General features: G+C 42.6%; 1 protein-coding gene across 2 annotated transcripts in view; it reads left to right on the forward strand.

Moving 5' to 3' along the window:
• The window catches only part of VGLL4 (vestigial-like family member 4), a 156,090-nt gene that overhangs the window by 39,637 nt on the left and 91,984 nt on the right, over positions 1-24,469 (forward strand). The window contains exon 1 of one of the 2 annotated variants that reach the window (XM_011994113.1): positions 21,177-22,047. The exons of the other annotated variant lie outside the window; for it this stretch is intronic. Coding sequence (XP_011849503.1) covers positions 21,966-22,047 — 82 coding nt within the window. The 5' untranslated portion in view covers positions 21,177-21,965. Of the gene's footprint in view, positions 1-21,176; positions 22,048-24,469 lie in introns of those variants that run through there. 2 annotated transcript variants of the gene reach the window in all.

Consider the following 24,469-nt stretch of genomic DNA (forward strand, 5'->3'; position numbering starts at 1 on the left):
CCAGGACCTCTAAGTCACGCTGGCCTCCTCCTGCCTTGGGAGAACTGTGGCTCTTCCAGGACCTCTAAGTCACGCTGGCCTCCTCCTGCCTTGGGGCCTTTGCGTGTGCTTTCCCGCAGCGCAGAATGAGCTTTCTTCAAATATCCTGGCGGATTGTGTCCTCCCTTCCTGTCTTCACTCAGAGGCACCTTCTCAGAGCAGCGTTCCTTGTCTCTTGCCCCTACCTGTGCCTTGCTTGCACTTTCCTGCTTTTTTTTCCTGATTTCTCTCATTTGTCTTTCACATGCACTAGAATGTGCAACTCACGAAAGGAGGGAGTTTTGTCTAATTTTGTTGACTGTGGAATCTCCAGTGTCTAGAACGATGCCTGGCACCTGGGAGGTGATCAGTAAATATATGGGGAATGAATGAGTGCTGTCACAGCCTCTCCTGGCCGTGGTGTTCTGTGGAGACTTTGTCAGGCGCCTTCAGGCATGGTCAGGACTTGACTTCCTTTGCAGCGAGCAATGCTGGATGCCCTCTTCCCCCACAGCTGCTCAGCAGGCTCTTTCTGCCACTCCAGAGTCACTCAGCCTCAGGCTATGGCTGGCAGCACAGTGTGAAGTGGCTTTGGCGAAGCTGCAGGTGGATGAAGGCGTGCTGGGATTTCATTATGGGGGACTTTTTAGAGTAGATTAAGATGTTCAAATTGCTTTCATTTTGGTGAGCAGCATTTGGAACTTTATTTTGGAATTAATCAAATTGATTTAGAAATTAACTAGAGACATTTAAGACAATCTCTAGTAGTTGCTGCTGCACTCCAGCCTGGGCGATAGAGCCAGACCTTGTCTCAAAAAAAAAAAAAAAAAGAAAATCGGGACACCTGGTCACTAGTTACTGGTATGAATTGGCTGAAGATCATGGCGTTCTGGATGAATTTTTACTCTTTGTCATATGTATTAAGGCACTAATTACACAATTTTAAAAAAGATCTATAAAACATATTTTCTAGTTACTACAGCTCTTACGTGTCCCCATATTCAGGGCAAATAGGGAATTTGGTAGTACCTGTTCGTAAGTGTAGGACTTATGGAATATTCAAGAATGTAAATGGTGTTATTAGATAGAGGTTTAATAAATGGTGTTATTAGATCCAGGTTTCATGGGTGACCCCTTACTGCACAGTCCCACGTTATTCAGCCCGGGTTCTCCAGCCCTAGTCCCCAGATTCTACTCTCAGCTGCCGTCCCTGCCAGCTCCAAGGCTGAAGTAAACTATTCACAGAGTTTAGAACTGAAAATCCCTGAGCAGCTGGGATTACAGGCGTGCACCAGCATGCCCGGCTGATTTTTGTGTTTTTAGTAGAGATTTGGCCAGGCTGGTCTAGAACTCCTGACCTCAGGTGATCCTCCTACCTTGGCCTCCCAAAATTCTGGGGTTACAGGTGTGAGCCTCCACGCCCAGCCTGCATTTCTTTTCTATATTACATTGTATTAGGTTGGTGCAAAAGTAATTGTGTTTTTTGCCATTACTTTTAATGAAATGTAAAAAGAAATGACAAACGTGTTTTCTTACAGCATAGATAAATTAAATCCCATCATTTTGCTTACTTCAGAAACAAGGTTATGTAAATAAAGTATGTAATAACAGAACCGTCCAAAACTTTCAATGTGTACAGCAATGGAATTCTTTTTTTTTTTTTTTTTTTTTTTGAGGTGGAGTCTTGCTGTGTTGCCCAGGCTGGAGTACAGTGGCATGATCTCGGCTTACTGCAACCACTGCCTTCCAGGTTCCAGTGATTCTCCCGCCTCAGCCTCCCAAGTAGCTGGGATTACAGGCAGCCACTACCATGCCTGGCTAATTTTTGTATTTTTAGTAGAGACGGGGTTTCGCCATGTTGGCCAGGCTGGTCTCAAACTCCTGAACTTCAGGTGATCTGCCCACCTCAGCCTCCTTAAGTGCCGGGATCGCAGGTGTGAGCCACCGTGCCTTGCCTAGAATTCTTACAGTTAAATATTGCTGTTTTAATTTTGAAATCTTGAATCTTGGATGAATTTGTTCTGATTTTCACTTCTGTTTTCTTTAGCTTTAAACCCCAACTTATTCTGTATCCTGGACTTCAGACTTTGTTTTTATTGTACCACTTCCCCGGCCCCACTAAAAAGGAACCTGTAGGGACTGTTCAGGAGTGTCCATCACTGTAGAGTCGGGTCTGATTTCTGTCTGGCTTATTCTCATCCTCCAGCCCCCTTTATCTTTTCACTCGTATGTTCTACTGCTTTCTACTTTGAAAAACTCTCTGATTCAGTAAACTCCTGGCTCGTGTTGTTTTCATAGCCTGATCACCTTTTACTCTGCTGTCTTGCTTTCCCAACTTTTACTTCTCCCCTCTCTGAAACCTCCTAACTACTCCGAGTAAACCCTAATAATCTTTCCTTTATATTTCCAAAATAATTTTATTTCCTAGTTTATGTTATAAAATGTGTTTAAAAAAAGAAAACTCGGTTTGTGAAGAAAGTCCCTCCCAACTCAAGTTCCTAGTTTTTCTGAGGTAATCAATCACTGTTGTTTATTTTGTAGCCTTCTCCTGCTTTTCATGTCACAGTCACAAAATGGCTGCCTTATCTCCAGGCATCACATTTGCATTCCAGGCAGTAAGACAAGGAGAGAGAAAATGAGATATCATGAGCCGTATCTGGTCTTTTCTAATTAAGAAAAGCAAAAACTTTCCCAGAAGCTCAAAGCAGGCTTTTCTGTTCCTGTCTCATTGGCCGGATCTGTATTACATGGCACTCCTAGTTAGGAGAAATTCCGGAATAGAGAGCATTCAGCTTTCTCAGTCCCTCTAGTGGAGGCAGTGGGAGAAGGGAATTGGGAGTACATTTTGAGTTCGCCATTGGATTGTGCCTACTGCACATAAAGTGTTTTCATATTGGATTTTGATAAATCCATTTTATAATAAGCCACCTTACTACATTTTCCTGTTTTGAATAATTTTTCAGTTGTTTGCCTTCCCAATGTATTGTTTTAGAATTACGTTTGCTTTTTTCATTTTAGTTGTTCTTAAATGTATCAAGAAGCTTTCAGTTGCCGGTAATGGAAAACCTATTCGAATGAATTTTTTTAAATAAAAGGAATTTAGTGATTCACATAGCTGAAAAGTCGGAAGGTCTGATGGGCTTCGGGTGCAGTTTGATTCAGAGGATCGTGGTGTTCTCAGGTTCTGGCTTCATTTCTCTTGTGGTTTTCTTGGTATGTGGCCTTGTCTTTGGGCTGACTTCCACCGTGGTAGCAGATGGCGACATCGTGTTAGCCAGGGAGAATGTCTCTTCTCATAGCTTTCTTGGACTTTGTTCCAGAAAGTCTGCGCTAACGTCTATGAGTCATGTGCTCATTCTTGAGCCAATCGCTACGATTTTCTGGAATCTGTCCTCCATATATTTGGCTGTGTTTCCATCATTGTCTCTGCTTCCTTTATTGCTATTAATGTGGCATCCGTTTCCGGGATTGCTTCATTCTTCTGTTTCTTCACTGAACTTTGCTGTCTTTTAATCTCTCCTTGTTGTCCTGTTTCTTATTTGAGTTCCTGTTTCAGGGAGGTTATGCCTATTTTTTAAAGCCTCATAGAGAAATATTGGTTCAGGCTGGGCGCAGTGGCTCACACCTGTAATTTCAGCACTTTGGGAGGCCGAGGCGGGTGGATCACCTGAGGTCAGGAGTTGGAGACCAGCCTGGCCAACATTTCGAAACCCCATCTCTACTAAAAACACAAAAATGAGCTGGGTGTGGTGGCGGACACCTGTAGTCCCGGCTACTCAGGCGGCTGAGGCAGGAGAATCACTTGAACCCGGGAGGCAAAGGTTGCAGTGAGCCAAGATCATGCCACTGCACTCCAGTCTGGGCAATAGAATAAGACTTCCTCTCATAAATAAATAATAGATAAATAAATACATGGAGAAATGTTGGTTCATAACTTTCCAGTTCTTTCCAGCATAATCTCTCTGGCTTTCTGGTGTGTCTCCATTGACCTGTTCTTGGCAATGTTCCTTTCCTTTCTTTGTCCTGTACCTTATTTGCATCGTCTGTGATGGAGCCTTTCTCACGATTACTCCGTTTTCAATGTGGATGGTTCTTTCTGGGTTACCAGCCTGCTGAGTGGTTGTGACTGGGAGGAGCTGGGGTGGAGTGCGGGGGTACTGGCAACCTGCATTGCAGTCAGCTGCCTCAGAGAGCTTTCTTTCCAGCCCTCCATCCTGAGGGCATTTCTTCTCTCTAGGACAGAAGGAATTTTGACTGCTGCTCACTGTTTGAATCGATCAACAAGCAGGGTAGGGTTCCGTTTTGTAAAGAATTTTGGCTATGATAATCCTATAATTCAGCCCCACGGCCACCCTGATGACACTGAAATGCGTCATGGGCTGCTTTGGTTGCTGTTTGGTATTTAGTCTTTTTCTCGATCTATTGGAAATGCAAGGCCGAAATGAAAGTTCAGTTAACATAAAGTTTAAGAGTCTTTTCTGGCCGGGCGCGGTGGCTCAAGCCTGTAATCCCAGCACTTTGGGAGGCCGAGACGGGCGGATCACGAGGTCAGGAGATCGAGACCATCCTGGCTAACCCGTTGAAACCCTGTCTCTACTAAAAAATACAAAAAACTAGCCAGGCGAGGTGGCGGGCGCCTGTAGTCCCAGCTACTCGGGAGGCTGAGGCAGGAGAATGGTGTAAACCCGGGAGGTGGAGCTTGCAGTGAGCTGAGATCCGGCCACTGCACTCCAGCCTGGGTGACAGAGCGAGACTCCGTCTCAAAAAAAAAAAAAAAAAAAGAGTCTTTTCTTTGGATCCCAAAGTTATTTAATTTTTTAATTTTTAGGGCTAAATTTAAATGATTTTTCCACTGGGGTTCCACATGCTTCCAGTACTTGGAAGCATGAGAAGTGTATATGTTGAGTTTATGCCCAAGTTCCCAATAGATAATCTTTGAAACCTGTAACATTTACAATATTAAAAACAAAACAAAACAAAACAAACAACAGCAAAAAACCCCTACCATACTGGGATAGAGATGTGCTGAAACTTACAAAGTAAAACTAAAATTTTGAAACTGGGTGACTTCATGATTTGAAGAACAGTGTACTTTATAGAACAAAGGAAAGGATTTTCATAGCGAGTGGGAATCCAACAGAACGGGTGGAAGCCGGCGTTGACGATGTGTCTGCTAGCACAGCTAGCACTGGGCTGCGTTTCAGAATAAACAAGCAAAGGCCTTTGCCCTCAGGAGCTCTTGGTTTGGTCTACAGGGGAGATAAAGCCATGCGTGATTATGGTAGGCCGTATTAAATGCCATGAGAAAAGTGGTAAGATCAAAGGAGAATGGTCAGGCTGTATCATTATCCATATTTTTTGAAGATGCAGAAGTGGATCAGAGAGATTCTGTAACACACCTAAACTCACACAGCCGGTCCATGGCAGCACCAAGATCAGAACCTGCTTCTAGCTAACTGCTGGCTGGCAGGATGGGAAGTTTTAAATAGTTTTACAGTTTACGGAACTCTTGTTCTTAGTAATCAGTTAGAATTCACTTAATCTGCTCATGCAATAATCAATAGGTTATAGCAAATACTTTATTTTGTTTGTGTCTAATGAGGTACTGTGTTTAGAATGCCTTGTTCCTCAATCCTGCTTTGAGATTTTGTTCTTTTAAGGGCCCAGGCCAATGCCACTTTCTTTATGAAACCCATACCTAAGTCCCTTCAAAGTAGGATTTGAGGCTGGGCACAGTGGCTCATACCTGTAGTCCCAGCACTTTGGGAGGCCAAGGCGGGCGGATCACCCAAGGTCGGGAGTTCGAGACGAGCCTGACCAACATGGAGAAACCCCGTCTCTACTAAAAATACAAAATTAGCTGGGCGTGGTGGTGCATGCCTTTAATTCCAGCTGCTCGGGAAGCTGAGGCAGGAGAATTGCTTGAACCCGGGAGGTGGAGGTTGCCGTGAGCCGACATCGTGCCATTGCACTCCAGCCTGGGCAATAAGAGCGAAACTCTGTCTCAAAAAAAGAAAAAAGAAAAAAAAAAAAAGAATACAGGATTTCTCCTGCCTCTGCCTTTTATTGTTTGTTTGTAGGTCTTATGTTCCGCCCTCCGTGATGTGCTCTTCAACGACAGGGACCATGTCTTACTCATCTTTGGATCCCAATCCCTTCTGGACCAGTGGAGTGGGATCTTCATTAATGTGGCACTCTATTCATGTTGTTTGAATGCCTTGCTTGCCATATGTCTAGGGTCCCAGACACAAGTAAATAGTTCTTAGAAGCATGGAAATTGTATATATATTGGGTTTAACTTCTAGGTGTTCACCTATATCATGACTCTGGGCAGGATAGTTGTGCCTGAGGCCTGGAGGTATTGTATGTGTGTGGTGTTAGGGACCTACGTTGGATGTCTCTGCTTCTGGGCTCAGCAACATTCTTCTCTCAATAAAAACTATTCTAGATGGTGTACTTTGTCTAGTGTCTTCTATGAGCAGCTGATAGGACTTTTTGACTCTTCAAAATACCTTTGCATTCATTGATTCAGTGCATTTTATAAGTGCATATCTGACAAATTATTTTGACTATTTTCTTTCTTCAATATTAACTAAATGTGCATTTATGAGTGAGAATTTAGGGAATGGATTTTCTCATTCATGAAGAATTGTGTGCCACATGCTGGATGGATAAAAGGAAAGATCCAGGAGTAGTTCACGTATTCTGTTTCCTCTGTGTCATTCCTAGTTTGTAAAATTGTCAGCTGGCTCTTTAATTAATCATGATATTAAAACAGCAGACATATTGCAGTGATCTGTCAGAAGATGACTGGAAGGTGTCAGGCCCTGTGTCTGGTTAAATATTAGGAAGAAGGCTTGTGTTTTACAGGTCAGCTTTCCAAGATACAGTATGTTGGTGTACCTTTCCTTCATGGTTCCAGACCAAACTAGAAATGTTCTAGCTTGTACTTTGGAAGCAGTTGTGCCTTGAGAGCAGCTGTAAATAAAATATGGTAGTTTGATTATTGCTTTGGGGGGTAGACAGTCCTGAATGTGCAGGTGCAATGCTGTTTTTTCTTGTGTTTCTCTCCCTCTTAAAAACTTGTTTTAGCCAAGCGTGGTGGCTCATGTCTGTAATCTCAACACTTTGGGAGGCCAAGGCAGGTGGGTCCCTTGAGCCCGGGAGTTCCAGTCCAGCCTGGGCAATGCGGCCAGACACAATCTCTACAGAAAATACAAAAATTAGCCGGGTGTGGTGGTGCACGCCTGTAGTCCCAGCTACTCTGGAGACTGAGAGGTTGGAGGATCGCTTAAGTCCTGAGGTTGAGGCTGCAGTGAGCCGTGTTCACACCACTGCACTACAGCCTGGGCAACACAGCAAGACCCTGTCTCAAGAACAAAAACAAACTAACAAAAAACTTGTTTTACTGAGAAAATAGAGAAGAGAGAGCTGGAAGAATCATTTATGTAGATACCATGTAAATTGGCATCACTGCATCTAGGATCGTAATTTTCTTTATGGCAGCCTGTACTGCAGGGCACAGTCATTCTCTAACCTTAATCCTTGAATAATCAGTTTCGAGGAACACTGCTAGCCATTCCAAAGTAATAGGATTACACCTGAAACTTACGGGTGAAATGGTTAGTCTCTTTAACCCCCTCTAGTTACCCTCACCTGGCACTAGTGACACCAGGAGTTTTAGATCTCTTCATTTTATGGAAGAAAAAGCCAGAGTCCTGCTAGTTAGCAGCTGTCTTGCGTCAGTGTTCTCTCCGGAGACACAGAGAACTTTGGGTTAGTTAAGTTCTCTCACCATTGTTCACTGTAACTGTTATTGTTAATTCAGACCAGCAGGAAAATGAGCCAAACAGTATTCTTCATGGTCATTGTATGATGAAAATGTCTCTTTTTAATTTTTTTGTCTTGGGAGGTGAAGCTCTCATTTGCTTGCCACATTTGTAAGAAAAACAGCAAAAACCCAGGAGCCAACCCTCCTAGAAATAGCAGTTACCATCGTGTATTCTATACAACGTGACATTCTGTCTTGCGATTGCAGTGAGAGTGGCGGCCTGTGGTTGGGTGGGGAGGAGTCGGGAGGGAAAAGAGGAATGATCAGAGCCCTTAGACTTTAGGGCTCAGGCAGACACCACAGAGGCTGCTGAGAAGGACATCCAGGCTTAGAGAGGTGGAATCACTTGATGAAGCTTGCATGGCTAGCGAGGCTTATGGCCTGGGAAATGGGTTTTTCTGACTGTATCCAGTGCTCTTTTTGCTAGAAAGCAGCGTGAAGAGTACAGACGGCTCGGCTTGGGAGGCCCGTCACTGCTCTCAGCTCCAGGCCAGCCTTCCTCTCCTCCCTGCTGCCTACTCCTGGCATCCCTGCAGACGCTCTTAGGACAGTCCTCGCCTCCTCGGGGCAGTCCTTCCTTCCCAGACCCCCTCTTCTCTTTCCTGGCATCTGATTCCCTGACCAGGGCTGTGCTTCGTTGTTGCTGGGGTCACAGTCGTCTTGCTTCTCTGAGAGCCTGGCCAGAAACCTAGTTCTTTCTCAAAGCCATCCCTGGTTCTCACATGGAGCTTTGAAGTGACTCCCAATGCTTACCTGGCTTGCTATGCGAGTGGCCTGCTTTGCTGTGGTGAGAACTTGGGGTGTGCTCTCCCTCCCCTCGAGAATGCGACACCACACCCTGTCAGATCCTATAGGAGTTACTGACCTCAGCTACTGCATTCCAGTGGACATCTCAGCTCTGGAGTTTGACAGATACGTTGAGGGCTTAGCCACGGCAGGCTAGGCTCTGCCAGCCCCTTTTGCAAAGATCCCCAGCTCAGGCGCTTCCAGCCTGTTAGCCTTCCAGCCTAAAGGCCCTGCCAACACCAGCACCCCTGGGAACTCCTCTAGCCTTCGGGGGCCTTCTGTGTCGCCGTGGATCCCTCCCTGTGTTGGACACCATCTCTCGAGAGAACCACTCATATAAAAGGCACACCTCAAACTTAATCAGATGTCACTTTCCGCAGAGGCCTGCTTCCATCCTAAGTGAGCAACTGGACTTCAATATTTGGGAAGCACTCCCTGTGTGGTGAGTGGACCTCGTCTGTCGTGTGTGTTCCCTGCGAGGCCTGTTCTCATTATTCTCCCCTCCTTAGGGATGATGAGCCTTTGTATGGCAATAGACAGTGTGCTTCAGGAAATCATACTTCGATCATCTCTTTATTGTAACCACGAAGAGCATCACAAAGCTGTGCACATGCGCTCCCTCCTGACTTCCTTCGGTCTTCAGTTCGCTCCTTCTCTTAGGTTTCTCACTTTCCTCTGTTCCCAGCTTAGATTCTGGAGCTCTCCCTTCCCATTTGTTCTTTCAAGAAATGTTTAATAGTCACCTACCAGTGCCAGGCTTTGTGTTAGGTGCTGGGGAAACAATGATAAGGCAAAACAGCACGGCTCTGAATGGGAGGGAGATGGCCGTTCATCAGAGGAGCACACACAGGCCTGAAATGACACCTGCCTGCGTCCTCCGAGGGGAGGCTCCTATGCAGTGAGGGGAGTCACTAGAAGCCCCCCACCGCCAGCCGGAATCAGCCACAAACTAGAAACCCCATTATTTCCTCTGGCAAATGCTGTCTCTTCTCAGGACCCCTTAGCCCCCGCACTCCCCGACAGGAAACCCTGCCTTGTCCGTTTCTGGGCTCACTGCAGTCAAGTGTTGGTAGGTTTATCCATTTAAAGTCCTATTCCAGCTACTGGGTGTTGATCATTTAAGAAGATAAGCTGAGAATGGGGGTGGGGGTTTCGTTTGCCCCTTCCGTGTAAAGCAGATGGGAATCGTTTAAATACAAATGACCAGGTGGTGCCATCCCGGTGGGAAGGAAGCCAGGCTGTTTTTAGGTGGGCTCGCATCGCCCCCTAGTCCTGCCCATGAGCAACTAACTCATTGGGATGTTGAACTCTGGTGGGTATGCAAAGCAGCCAGGTGCCCTCCTCAGTTCAGTCCAGAATCTCCAGGGTAGTGGTCCTGACCCCTAAGGGGAGGGGAGCTTGCAAAAATTACATGGGGAGCTATTTTCAAATGATACTGCTAAGTGTAGTTATTTCCTGGGTGTAAATTCAAAATTCATCTACTGCAGATTTACCAAATTATCCTCCTGGACACCCATGGCTTTCAAAACCTCCTGGGTGATTGTAACGCATGGCCACAGTTCAAAACTGCTCTAATAGTGCGTGGGTTTCTGTTGGCCCTAATAATGCCAATGGCCTCACAAATAGAAGCCTCAAATAGAAGATCCAAAGGAGGACAAGGTAATGCTGGCAAACTCATCCTTGGAAAAATTGAATTGTTTGCATTTCAAAAATAGTTTTGTGATATTGGCCATTATTTGATTTAATTGAATATTTTTCAATGAAATACGTTTATTCTAGTTTATGTTACTAAATATAGTTGTATTGGTGATGAAATAAAATCTAAACCACCTGCTTGTGTTGTGAAGATTCTGTCTTCTCTCACTGGGGTTTCAGGCCAGTAATTAATCCAGGACATGTTAACTGTTGAGTGCCTGCTCTTACAGGCGTTAGGCATAGACAAAGAAAAATATGGTATGGGTTTCATTTCAAAGAGATCACAGTATGATGAGGAAGGTGAATTTGTTGAAAAATTTTAAGATAGTTACAGGTGCAGGTTAATAATCTTAACATTGCAAATGATCTTTTTCTCATACCTCATTTTATTTGCCTGCCTTTTGCAAAGCTAATAAGGTAAAATTCATGCCTTGCAAGTTAACAGTAATTGTGGACTCTAAAAACTCCCCTTATTTTTAGTTAAAAGTAAGACCCTGGGTGTCGTGGAAAATCACAGCTTCTGGTCCCAGCTCTGCTGCTCTTTGCATGAGTTGAGAGGAGCCAAGGAGCCTACCTGGTATCTGTTTCCTCATCTGTGAAACTGGTGGTAGCACCTCCGCATTGTTGCAAGCACTGAGAAAGCAACAGGATATATGCAGAAGAACCTAGCACTGTGCCATGGACTATGGTACTTAGTGTCCTTTGTTGTCTTTCTATCCCCTCAACTCTAGGAAAAATAACATTTTAAGACAATAGGACATTGACCTCTTGAGTGGTATCAGAGAACAATGATTTGGCTAAGGAGAAAATGCCCAATAATGATTTGCTTGATTTGGGTTTCTTGATTTATGGCGTTATTGTAACTTTTGCCAAATAATGCTTTGTTGTGGTGGTGGTGGGGGGGTGTCCTGTGCATTGTAAGATGTTTGGCAGCATCCCTGGCTGCCACTAGATGTTAATAACACCCCCAAATTTGAAATAACCAGACATTGCCAGATGTCTCCTGAGGGGGCAAATCTCCGTGGTTGAGAGCCTCTGGCTGGGGCCCTTCCCTCTCTGTTGTCTGGGGTGAATTCTATCCCTCTGCCTGCTACAAGTGTCACAGAGTTCTTACTATCCATTAGAGAAGTGCAAAGTAAAGTCATAGTGTGGCTGCTCCATACCTACCAGAATAACAGGAATGAAAGTTGGAAAACTGTTGGCAAGGATGTGGAGCAACTTGAAATCTCATACCGTGCTGGTGGGAGTATAAATGGGTACTACTGCTGTGGAAAACTATTTGGCAATATTTACCTAAGCTGAACATACACTTCCTTTTTTTTTTTTTTTTTTTTGAGATGGAGTCTCGTTGTGTTGCCCAGGCTGGAGTGCAGTGGCGCGATCTCGGCTCACTGCAAGCTCTGCCTCCTGGATTCACGGCATTCTCCTGCCTCGGCCTCCCAAGTAGCCAGGACTATAGGTGCCCGCCACTGCACCCGGCTAATTTTTTGTATTTTTAGTAGAGATGGGGTTCCACCGTGGTCTTGATCTCCTGACCTCGTGATCCACGCCTCGGCCTCCCAAAGTGCTGGGATTACAGGCGTGAGCCACCATGCCCGGCTGCACATATACTTTCTACGTATCTGCTCCTGAGTACATGTGCCACAGAAATGTATTCAGAGGCTGACAAGAGACACATGCTAGAATATTCATAGCAGCACTATTTATAATAACCCCCACGTAGAAACTACCTAAATGCCCATCAGTGGTGGTAGAATGAAGGACCTGTGATATATTGGAGTAATGGAGTACTAGACAGCAGTGCAAATGAATGCTAGGCAACTGCACATAAAAATAATGCTACCGCTCATAAACAATGTGGAGTGAAGGAATCCAGCCACAAGAGTAGCTACCATACGATTCTCTTTCTATAAAGCGGTCAATCTGATCTACGTTCTTAAAGGTTCGGATAGTAAGTTACCCTATGGGGGTAGTTACTGGAAGAGGGAATGGGTGGAGGTGGGGTACATTAACATTCTCCCTATTAAAATAACAGCCATGGTTTGTCTTTCTTGGACGGCACCCTAACTGGTTGGAAGGATGGCTCTGGAGGTGCTTAGCGCGCTGCATAATGAGTGAAGCACTGCACAGTCAGACTGACCTGTGAAATGAAGTTGCGTCACACATTGGGGTTAGCAGCAAACTTAGCCTTTCAAATGTTGAATATTTGGGACATTTTCTCCAGTTCTTCTCGTACTTTTCCATGGAAGTCAGTTCTAGTCAATCTTGCAGGAATACATCCATGGATAATTATGATTTGCTACAAAGTGAATATCAGAATAGCGTTTTAGTTGTGAATGTTCTTTGAATGGGACTTACTGAACCTAAATTGGTTGTAGTAGTGAAAATCATTAATCATGTATGTTTGCAAGAAAGTATTTGTATTGTCAAACATATAAGACAGTAGTTGTAAAACTAACAAGTTAAAGTGTTTTGCAAGAGATTTCTCTTTTCTTGGGGACGCTAATCTAATTAAATTCCCTTCCTTCACACTGATTTATTTAAAACACCATCCTTATCCTGTAATCTTAGCACTTTGGGAGGCTGAGGTGGGCAGATCACTTGAGGTCAGGAGTTCTAGACCAACCTGGCCAACATGGTGAAACCCTGTCTCTACTAAAAATACAAAAATTACCCAGGCGTGGTGGCACGTGCCTGTTATCCCAGCTACTTTGGAGGCTGAGGCAGGAGAATTGCTTGAACCTGGGGGGCAGAAGTTGCGGTGAGCAGACATCGTGCCACTGCACTCCAGCCTGGACAACAGAGTGAGACTATGTCAAAAAAACAAAAAAAGCAAAAAACACCATTCCCAGTCTGCACTTTTTAGGATTATTAATGTTAAATTTATGTTAAAGGCATATTTCCTATTTAATAATTTGATATCAATTTAATTGGTTTTGTATTTTGTTTTAACTTTTGCAGAGTTTAGTAAGAATTAAACTATTTGTTAAAAGATATTTTCTATGACTTTTAATATTAAATAAAATAAGATTTATTTTTGTATTTGAAATATAATGCACATCAGGCAAGAAATAGCACAAATTCTGCAGTTTGCTTTTTCAAAATGGTCTTTGTAATTTAAAGTTCACCTCTAGAGGGTGCTGTTGTATTGAAAATTTAAATTTGATCTGAAGCACCATTTAAAGTTTTTGAAAAGTGCATAAATGTGTTAAAATCTTATTACAGAGATAATCAGTCGCTATTTAATAGAAGTTGAGTGTGTTTTAACTTACAAATGGTAGTATTTTATCAATAATAAAATCTAAGACATAGTTTAATCATACTTGCTTTTGTGAAAAATTCCACAAAATACTGTCCTTTTAAAAAATCATCCTTGAGCAACCCCAAGTTGTATAAACACTATTTTATGATATATTTAGGAATTCTTCACTTATAAGAAAGTAACAACAAAGGGAACTTATTAGATATTTGGTTTATGTCGGTTTTTTTTTTTTTTTTTTTTTGAGACGGAGTTTCGCTCTTTTTTGCCCAGGCTGGAGTGCAGTGGCGCGATCTCAGCTCACCGCAACCTCCGCCTCCCGGGTTCAAGCGATTCTCGTGCCTCAGCCTCCCGAGTAGCTGGGATTACAGGCATGTGTCACCATGCCTGGCTAATTTTGTATTTTTAGCAGAGACGGGGTTTCTCCATGTTGGTCAGGCTGGTCTTGAACTGCCGACCTCAGGTGATCCACCCTTCTCGGCCTCCCAAAGTGCTGGGATTACAGGCGTGAGCCACCGCGCCCGGCCGTTTTTTTTTTTTTTAAGTCAGCTACTCCCAGGTACTGTACACGTCATTGATATTTAAGGCATTTGAAGTTTGTTTTGTTTTGGTTTCTTCTTTAATTCAGCAGCTTAGCTGTTGACCTACTGTGTACAAAGCAGTCTTTATAATATGGTAGGGGACCGACACAGAAACTGTCTCATAGTCTGTTTTGTTTTAAGAAGAAGTGTAGAATAAACCTAAAATAATGCAGGATGAAGAGATTAATCCTAGCTAATGGTTCTTAGCGGGGGTAATTCAGCTAGGCCTTTAAGGAATTTGCATTGTAAACAGTGTTTAAAAGAAAAGAAAGTTTAGTTTCTTAAGTCGTCTTTTTTACCACTAAATGCTAGGTTGTACCTTAAACACTTTTCTTTTTTCTTGTTTTTTTTGAGTCGGAGTCTTGCTCTATTGCTCAGACTGGAGTGCAATGGTGCAAGCTTGGCTCAATACAACCTCCGCCTCCCGGGTTCAAGCAGTTCTCCTGCCTTAGCCTCCCAAGTAGCTGGGATTATAGGCACCTGCCACCACACCTGGCTAATTTTTTTGTATTTGGTAGAGATGGGGTTTCACTATGTTAGTCAGGCTAGTCCCGAACTCCTGACCTCTGGTGATCCACCCCACCGGCCCTCTCAAAGTGTTGGGATTACAGGTGTGAGCCACCACGCCCGGCCCCTTAAACCCTTTTCTATGCTTTCCTTCTTACAACCTTATCTTAGTAATTAAGATAAGTAGATTACGAAGCAAAATATGTTGACCAATGTAGTGTTTTACAAACACCACCATCATCGTCATCATCATTACTGTTCTTAGTATACTGAGGAATGTGCCGGTAAATTGCGATGGACCTAGAGATCCTCTGAAACATGACATTTTTGCATCTCCAACTTATTGTTTAACTGATGCTTTAGCTCAAGGAATAGTCAAACTTATTTTCTTGTTATTAGTAAGGTCTGTTTTGAATATTATTTATATCAGGTTAAAGTGTGTGTGTGTGTTTCTACATGTAGTAAGAAGAGGAAAAAAGCACTTTAAAATGAAAGCATTAACTAAATATCCAACTTACTTGAAACCCTGGGAGGAAGAGCACAACTGAATCCAGTGGGGAAACCAAATAGCGCAGTAGGGTTACTCGTATTTTCTAGTGTGATATTTGGAGATGTTATGTTAGACTTAACATTGAAACTTTCTCCACTCTTCAGGTGCTCAAATGAAAGCATTTTATTTTAAATAAATGTCTGGGGAGTGATTTTGATCATTTGGCTTTTCTTTCCCCAGGCTGATATTAAATAGAAGATTATTTGGCTTTTATTACGCAGCTCGCAGTTTTGGTGATCTATTCTAAAGTGGTAGTCAAATCTCTAGCAAATTAAACAGATCAGCCTAGTAATTAGCCTGGGCTTTCTTTTATCGTCATATTGCCATTATTCCACAAAGATGCTGAGACACAGCCGTAATTAACATTTATAAAGCACTTATTGGGCCAGGCGTGGTGGCTCACGCCAGTAATCCCAGCACTTTGGGAGGCCGAGGCGGGTGGATGGCTTGAGGCCAGGAGTTCAAGAGCAGCCCGGGCAACATAACGAGAACCTGTCTCTACAAAAAATGATTTAAAAAAAAAATTAGCTGGATACGGTGGCATGCACCTGTGGTCCCACTGAGGTGGAGGATCACTTGAGCCTGGGAAGTCAAGGCTGCAGTGAGCTGTGATTGAGCCACTGCACTCTAGCCTGGGCAACAGAGGGAGACCCTGTTTCAAAAAACTGAATCAAACCAAACCAAACCAAACCAAGTTGAGCACTTATTACGTGCTGTTGGGGAGTTTCACACTAAGGACTGAGGCTTAGCTTTCCTTCCCTCTAGAAGCTTACTCTAGGTCTAGTTTGGGGGAATTGGTACTGACATATGGTATAATTAGTAAACAATAGAAGATAAAAAGCACCTGCACAAGTCTATAAGCTCTGCAAGTTTAGAGCTGTCTCAGTCGACTTTGCTCTTTGAGGCAGATACCCCATCTTAAACATCTTTGAATCTTCCAAAGTTGTAAAGAAATGTTTGGATTCTTATTAACTTGTTAAACTCCAATCAAAAGGAGGTATCATGAGATATGTAAGCTATAATAAGATATACATATCCATTGCTTATGTCTCACCAGGGAATATTATTGTGTTGCTGCTTTTTAAAAATCAAGAACTTTCCTTATCCGCACCTTCATTATAGGAAGAATAAACTATTTGTAGGCTAGTTAGAAATTCAGGAAAATGTAAAAAATGCCCACCGTTCAAAGATGGGCACTGTTAACATTTTGGAATACTTTCCGGTCTTTTTAATGTATACTTTTTTCTATATATATGTATGTACTCATAAATACATTAGCACAGTTGGTGAATAATGTGAATTAGTTTTATATCCCATTTTTATTGTTTTCAGTTAACAAATGTAGTACTGTCACACAGTATATAGCACAGCATTTCCTCATGTCATTATAGATTATTGAAGGTGGTGTAATGGCCGCCTAATATTCCGTCATCGATAAGCCACAGTTTTAATGCATCCTATTATTTTTGGACTTCAGGTTTTCAGGTTTTCATTTTACTCATAGCAGTATGATAAGCATCTTTATGAAACTCTTCAAATCTTACTATTTTCTTAAGACAGAAGTCTAGAAGTGGAGTCCAATGCAAGGACAAAGGCGTGGACATTTTTCATGAAACAGTCCAGTGTGGGTCAGCCTGCTTTATAGGCAGGCGTTATGTGTTCATGCTGCATTAGCAGTGAGCAAAGCTTCCAACGGCATCCTGTTGCCCCAGCAAGAAATAAGATTGAAAAAGTCTTTTTGTTAAATTGGTAGGTGGAAAATCACTTAATTTCTTAAAATTTATATTTCTTTATTAGTAAGGTTGAATAGTTTTTCAAAAATGTGTTGGCCATTTGTTTCTCATGCTCTTTACTCAAAAAATGTTTATTCAGATGAAGTGGTTTTTCAATTTTTTTCCTTTGCTCTATTTTTAAATGTTCTTTATATACCAAGAACATTTATCCTTCACTGTAGTATATGATACAAATATATTCTTCTGTTTCGTGTTTTTGCCTCTACTTGGTTTTGGTGTTTTTAGATGTATAAAAGCATAAAATCTGTATACTAAATCAAATTCTACAATTTCCTTGGTGGCTTCTGTCTTTGATTAAAAATTTTATTTCTGGCTTAGCAAATGTTTTCCTGTTCCACATCAGATAGTGTGAACATATCCTTATAGTTTTGTAAGGTTTTGCAGCAAAAACCTTACTTTAAAAGCATCTAAATCATCTTTAAAACATTTGGGATTTATTTCGGTGTACAGTATAAGGCAAAGTGCTATTTGGGTTCTTTTCTCAGTAATGCTTGTTTTGTAATCCATTTCTTCCCCATTGGCCTGGATTTCTGATTCCTCTATACACAGTATCTGTATGGTCCTACCTAGTCTGTACCCAGTAACGCTCCAAAAATGTTCTTTGCTTTCATGTTTTCAATATTTGGTAGATCAAACGTATTCATTCTTAAAAAAAGAAATAGCTTTTCCCATCTCATTTGTGTGTGTGGATAAAATTTAGACCCATATTTCCAATTCCCTACAAAACTATCCTGTTGGTACTTTAATTATAAATATATTAGCCTATGAATGAATCTGAGAAGGATTGGTATTTTTTAGTATTTGGGTTTTTTTTTTTTTTTTTTTAATGGATGAGTTAATTGTACCCTGAAGTACAATCAGAATCTACATGGTGTTTCTTAAAGGCAATGACCTGTGGTCTCCAAGAGATGTTGACAGCCACCTAATGACGTCGAGTAAGATAATCCAGTGTGTGCTGGAAGTAGCGATGGGGAAATGAAGAATCTGCCTTTTAGATGTTTGATTTTATTCAGCTGGTATTTATTGATGGCCTACCACGTGCCAGGCTTCTGCCAGACTGACCTTGAAAAGGTGAGGAAGGCATAGTCCTTGCTCCGAAGGTCTAGACTTGGCTAGGAACGAAGCACATATAAGGTGCGGGTTGAGCATCCTAATCCAAAAATCTGAAATGAAAAATGCTCCAAAATCCGAACAGTTTTGAGTGCTGATACAACATTCAAGTGAAATGCTCATATTGGAGAATTTCAGATTTCAGACTTTAAAAGTCTGATTAGAGATGCTCAACTGGTAAGTATAATACAAATATTCCAAAAACCAAGAAGGTCCGAAATCCAAAACACTTATGGTCCAGGTATTTTGGATAAGGACTACTTATCCTGTAAAAGGATAGCTTGGAGTAGCGTGTGAGGAGATGGTAGGACAGGGTCCCAGGGAGGTTTCACAGGACAGGAGGGGCTTTCTGACAAGTCTCAAGGAAGAGAGGATGTTTGCTGAGTAGACAGGCTGGGAAAGAAGAGACGTCTTGGACACTGAGAAGCGAACTGATGTGATTTGTGGAATAACTAACTGCAGGTCATCCAGTGTGCTTGAAACTAAGGTGAAAGTTGTCAGGGGCTGGGATGGAAAGGCCTAGAGTCGGTCCAGGAGGCGCTCCCAGCCTGCAGAGGCTGGCTATTGTAGCTGGCCCTTCTGGAGCACAAGCTTCTCTGTGAAACCAGGTTTGTTTTATTTTCCCCCAAGACTTTGTTGCAGACTGATAGTTTATAAAATGTAATGCAATAATTAGAAAATAACTGAAAACTACAGCCCTCTAATTGCTTTAATATTAAGATTAGAGAGACATAAAATTAGTCTGTCAAATTGCTATAGAAGTTTTAAATGTTCATTCTTAGTTTCTGTATCTAGCTTTTGGGGACTAGGAACACCTCGTGCTCGAACCCCTCTGGATCACACTTGGGTAGCACTGTGCTAGCCTCCCGGATCAGCGGGAAAGACGTGGTGGCTGTTGGCTGGGAATATTACAACAGTCAAGGTAGAGCTGTGAGACAGTGTCCATGAAAATGGTTGCCACCCGGAGCCTGAGAACTGCTATTGTAAATGATGCTGAGTCACTAAAGGGAAGTTACCAAATATTTGATTCATTTTCTACAATGGTATTGTTTGAATCATGTGCTGAAATCACTATTAAAAAAAAAAAAAAACCTCTTCATGTCAAAATAAGTGAATAAAACAAAATATCTTAAGGCAGCGTTTTTTTTTTCTTCCCAGATGAAAGCAATGGTTCTCAACCTTGACTGCATATTGGAAGCACCTGGGACTTTAGAGGCTAATGCTGCTGGTTCCCACCCCCTCAGATGAGTTTGGGTTGCAACCTCAGCATCAAGATTTTTAAAAGCTCCCCCCTGGTTCTAATGTGCAGTCACCTCTCTCCCATGTGGGATATTCTAATGATGGATAAAGTTTTCTGATTGAGAATTTATGTAAAAACATAGCACAGTAAGAGTACTCCAAAACTATCAGTTGAATTTAAACCTGATACCTGATATTGTTTGTTTTCAGTGCAATGATCTTGTGTATACTGGATGTTATGAGTTTTAAGTTTTCTTAAACCCTCCCCACCAAATACCATTAAGTATTTTAATTACAATTGATAGGATACATATCTTTCACTATAGCATATTACATGTAATATAGCATCAATAAATATTCTTATAAATGAAAGCTTATGAAATCTTGATTCCCCTTTTACTTCCCTGATGTCACCCCAGTGATTACTGTTGGAGCAATGACGGCAACAGTATTTGGATGTCATACGAATTTCCAAGTAAGTTTTTTTTTTTTTTTTTTTGGAGACGGAGTCTTGTTCTGTCACCCAGGCTGGAGTGCAGTGGCACAATCTTGGCTCACTGCAGCCTCTGCCTCCCTGGTTCAAACAATTCTCCTGCCTCAGCCTCCCGAGTAGCTGGGATTACAGGCATATGTCACTACGCCCGGCTAATTTTTGTATTTTTAGTAGAGACAGGGTTTCACCATGTTGGCCAGGCTGTTCTCAAACTCCTGACCTCAAGCGATCTGCCTGTCTGAGCCTCCCAAAGTGCTGGGATTACAGGCATGAGCCACCGCATCCGGACTCCCAAGTAGGATTTCATTAGAACACCTTGCCATGAGTACGCCTAATAAATCCAATGCAACTATTGCTGGATTTTTAACATATAACTCCTTCAAATTATTTATTCAAATATTATTTTAGAATATTGAAAATATATTTTTAGAATATTCATTCAAACGTTTAGAGTTTTTTTTTTCTATTTTGTTAACATATTCTTCATGTGCTGAAAACTGAACATTTAGTGGTTCACTCATTAAGTAAACAGTTTCTGGGCACCTAAACTTGGTTGTGCTAGGCACTGGGTAATGAAAGTTTAAGCCCCGAGTCCTAACAATAGCAAATAGTACAGCTGCATGCCACTAGCTTCTTATACACAGGTGGGTGTCATACATGCCAAATGAAAATAATTTTACCCTTTCCTTCTATAATTTGAAGTACATTTTCAATTTTTGATATTATAGCCTTATTTGCTTAAACACTCTTCCACCTCTTCTCCCCTCCTTGTCTCACACCGTTGCCCAGGCTGGAGTGCCATGGCACGATCTTGGCTCACTGCATCCTCCTCCTCCCAGGTTCAAACAATTCTCCCACCTCAGCCTCCTGAGTAGCTGGGATTACAGGTGCGCACTACTACGCCAGGCTAATTTTTGTATTTTTAGCAGAGACGGGGTTTCACCATGCTGGCCAGGCTGGTCTCGAACTCCTGACCTCAAGTGATCTGCCTGCTTCGACTGGGATTACAGGTGTGAACCACTGCACCCAGCCCCCTCGTTTTTTTTTTTTTTTTTTTAAATAAAGTTATAACATTAGGAGGGAAAAAACACTTTAAAAGTAGTTCTGTCAACTATTTTGGGGGCTGTGGGCCAGTCATTTAATCCATCTGAACCTCAGTTTCCTCTGCTGTGAAAGGGTGATACCCTCCCTGCCCTGTCCATCTCAGTTGTTATGGGGATTATGGAAAAAGTTATATGTAACGTTAACATAAGAAATTTAAATATCCAACTAAAGTGTAAATGGACATTATAAAACAATCTTTAAAAGAAACAAAGAAACTGTATATATATGGCTTATGCATCACTAGCACTTCGGGTTTCTGAAGCCCCAACGTGAAATTTCACGAAAGTTGCATTCCATGGAAGTTTGCTTCCATGATGAATTTTTTACTTTGTACTCAGCTCCTGAAAAAGAAACTTCCTGGGTTTTCTTTTTTCCTCCTACGGTTTTGCAGCGGCCGGGCTGCTTCCTGTCAAGAGCCACTCTGCCAAGGCCCCGTCTCTAGAGTCTCTCCCCCTCCCCTTTCTCTTTCTTTCCAACACTTGCTACATTGAGAGGCTGATCCTGTGCAGAAGCCCTCCCTGCCTCTGCCGCGCGGCGCAGTGAGCATGCTCGGCCTTCTGCGGGAAGAGGAAGCGGCCGCATAGGAGTCATGCCAAGCATAGCCCGCATGTCAGCGCTGCCGGCTTGCAGCGGGCTGTGAGCGGGGCCGGCGCCGCTTTGTCCTAGGAAACGGGCTGCGCGTTTCTCTTTTTCACTCTTTTCCATTTCCAGGAAGGACTTGTAAGGACTTCTGAAACGCTCTTTTCATACTCGATCGGGGATACAGTACATACACCGTCTACCAGTAAGCCCTTGAAGGGTTTCGTGTGAGCTTGATTTTTTGTGCCTGGGGTTTTTTTTTTTTTTAAACTTTTGCATACTTTGTTTTGATAGTCTGAGGCTGGGCCTCTGCCTTTGTGAAGTTGAAGAGCCAGGAGCTACTCAGCAACAATTCATTTTTGAAACTTAACTCTTTTGGGGGCGAAAGCAAAGAGCTGGTTTTCTTTGCTAGCCCAATAAATGCTATTTATGAAGATGGACCTGTTGAACTATCAGTACTTGGACAAGATGAACAACAATATCGGCATTCTGTGCTATGAAGGTAGATGTCCTGCTGTAGAATTACTGCCCGTTGCTCGTCCCGGCCACTCCTCCTCAGTGTGCTGGGTGCCTGCCTTCTAAGCCCTGCTGTCCTTCTCGGGGCTGTAGGGCGCTTGAAAGGCCGGCGTTTCTTAGATTCGGTTCGGCACCGAGTGTGTTCGAATCTCAGGCTGCGGGGGGCGGTGGGGGGGCTGGACGGGGAGGCGGTGAAGTAGATAACCCTTCAAACTTTGTTTTATGCTTGCAACGTACTCGCGCCTTACATTTTTAACTCTTTAAAGTGTATGTCTTTTTGATTTCTGTTAATGTTGTCTTTAGGGGAAGGACTTGTAGGACGCCGGTAAAAGTTGAGCTTCTGTTTGGGGGAGGGGCTGGTAAGGATTGCACCGTCTACTGTACCCCGTTGTGGGCCACAGCGCCCTGCAGCTCACGGAGGGGGAGTCAAAGTTACAGCGAGTTTCTGTGCTCGCGAGTGAGTGTCCCAAACAGCGGAGAATGTCGCTCTCCCGCGTGGGGCTGGAAGGGCACCGTGTCAGCGAGCACAGGCCGGCTCTTTGTCTCGCTGGCGCTTCCTGTGCAGCCCGGGGAGCGCTGACATTGGGGGGTGTTCCTCGCGCTCTGCTCCCTGTGGGAGCGATTACACAACACCCCGACCCCCAGCCTGCCCTGAAAAAGAGAAAGCCGCGCTCAATTCTAATTTATTACCTCCTACTGCCCGCGAGGTGCTTCCCCCACTGTCTTGTATTTCAAGCTGTCTCTGGTAGCAGTAAGAGAAAAATCTATTTCTTAAGCGGTTGGAACATCCCCTACGTGCGATTTGAAAAAGTGGCAATGGCCTGGGTCTGCCGCCGAGAGGCATCTCCGGGGGAGTTCGGCCTGGCAGGAAGTGTATTTTTTGTTGTAACCACACACACATCCGGGACTCTTCTCTTTCTCATTCAGCAGAAGCAGTTTCCATTTTTTCTCCAATGATACACGGGACGTTTCTCTTGAAAAAGAAAACAGTTACAAAAACTTGGGAGGGTAATTCACTTGTAATTTTTAGTCTAAAAACTTCAGGCCTGTTTCCTAATCAGTTGAAAACTTACCCTTTCAAGAATATTTTTCCCCTTCAAGGAAAAAAAAACCCCTCATTCGTGTTGTTTTTTGAAACTATGGATAAGGATCTCATATTTAACGTTTCTTAAAAAGGGTATTTGTTTTTCTTTACTCCTACTAGTTCTTGCTATGAGAATTTTGGTGAATTGCTTTCTTTGCATCTGATGTATTAAGTAACATCTTGCTTCTGAACTCACTTTAAAAAGGTAGACGACTTTAGAAAGCCATAAGCAGCCATTGCTGGGCTTGTTTCCTGTGACATTCACACATTGCAGTCAGGGTTTTGTTTTTGTTGTTTTTTTTAACCATCCCCCACTTCCCCCAACAAGAAAGAGAAACTTTTGAGGCAATTTCTGTTGTATTGTCTTTGCCAACAAGTAATATGATATTAAAAAAAAAAAAACATAATGGCCTAAGAGAGAAATATAAGATTGTAGGGAAATTGATACCAGATACCAGATTAATTTTTCCTGTCTCCGATTGGTGAGGACCAGCTTATGGACAGCCAGCCCAGGATGAGTTGTTGTGTAGCATGCAACACACAGGAAACTAGAGTGCTCTCTTCTCTTCTCTTCTCTTCTCTTCTCTTCTCTTCTCTTCTCTTCTCTTCTCTTCTCTTCTCCCTCGGTATTTGGGAGGAAGAAACTTTGATTTTGAAAGTTGAGTAGCTATATGGGATAATGGACTAAAGTCTGTTTGGTTTAAACATCTGCTCCTATTTTCCTTATTATGAGAGTTAACATTATTTTAACACCAGAATAAATACAGAGGAAATGAAGGAAAGCACAGCAAAATTTGAGTGGTGTTTATAGTGAATTGTTGATGTCCTAGTGGTTTTCTCAGTGTAAACACTGCACACATCTGGTCTGAACTCCAGAGGGTGTTTTGAAGATGGGCATAAATCATACAGGGGATTTTTTTCGTAAGAAACGTTGGAAAGATTATGGTTCTTTTAAATCCAACACTTGGACTTGGAGAATATTCGTTTTAAACGTATCAGCTCCCCAGCATTCCAGGGAAGTTGTTTGGAAAATGGAATGTACTGTTGGTAGGCAACATTTGATTTCATTTAGGGCACAGTCAAGTTTCATGCCCCTTAAGAATAAGGGACAAATTAATTTTTTGACATTTTAGTTTTAAAAATTAAGATGCGGATGGTTAATTATTCTTACCAGCTAAATTATACCATGTTCCTTAGTTGTATGAGACACAGCTCTACTCAAAACTAAACCATGTGTCTGGGGGTTTTTTTTTTTTTTTTTGAGACGAAGTCTTATTTTTGTCCCCCAAGCTGGAGTGCAATGGCACGATCTCAGCTCACTGCA

This window comes from Mandrillus leucophaeus, unplaced genomic scaffold (genome assembly GCF_000951045.1).
Source record: "Mandrillus leucophaeus isolate KB7577 unplaced genomic scaffold, Mleu.le_1.0 Scaffold442, whole genome shotgun sequence".
NCBI classification, from domain to species: domain Eukaryota; kingdom Metazoa; phylum Chordata; class Mammalia; order Primates; family Cercopithecidae; genus Mandrillus; species Mandrillus leucophaeus.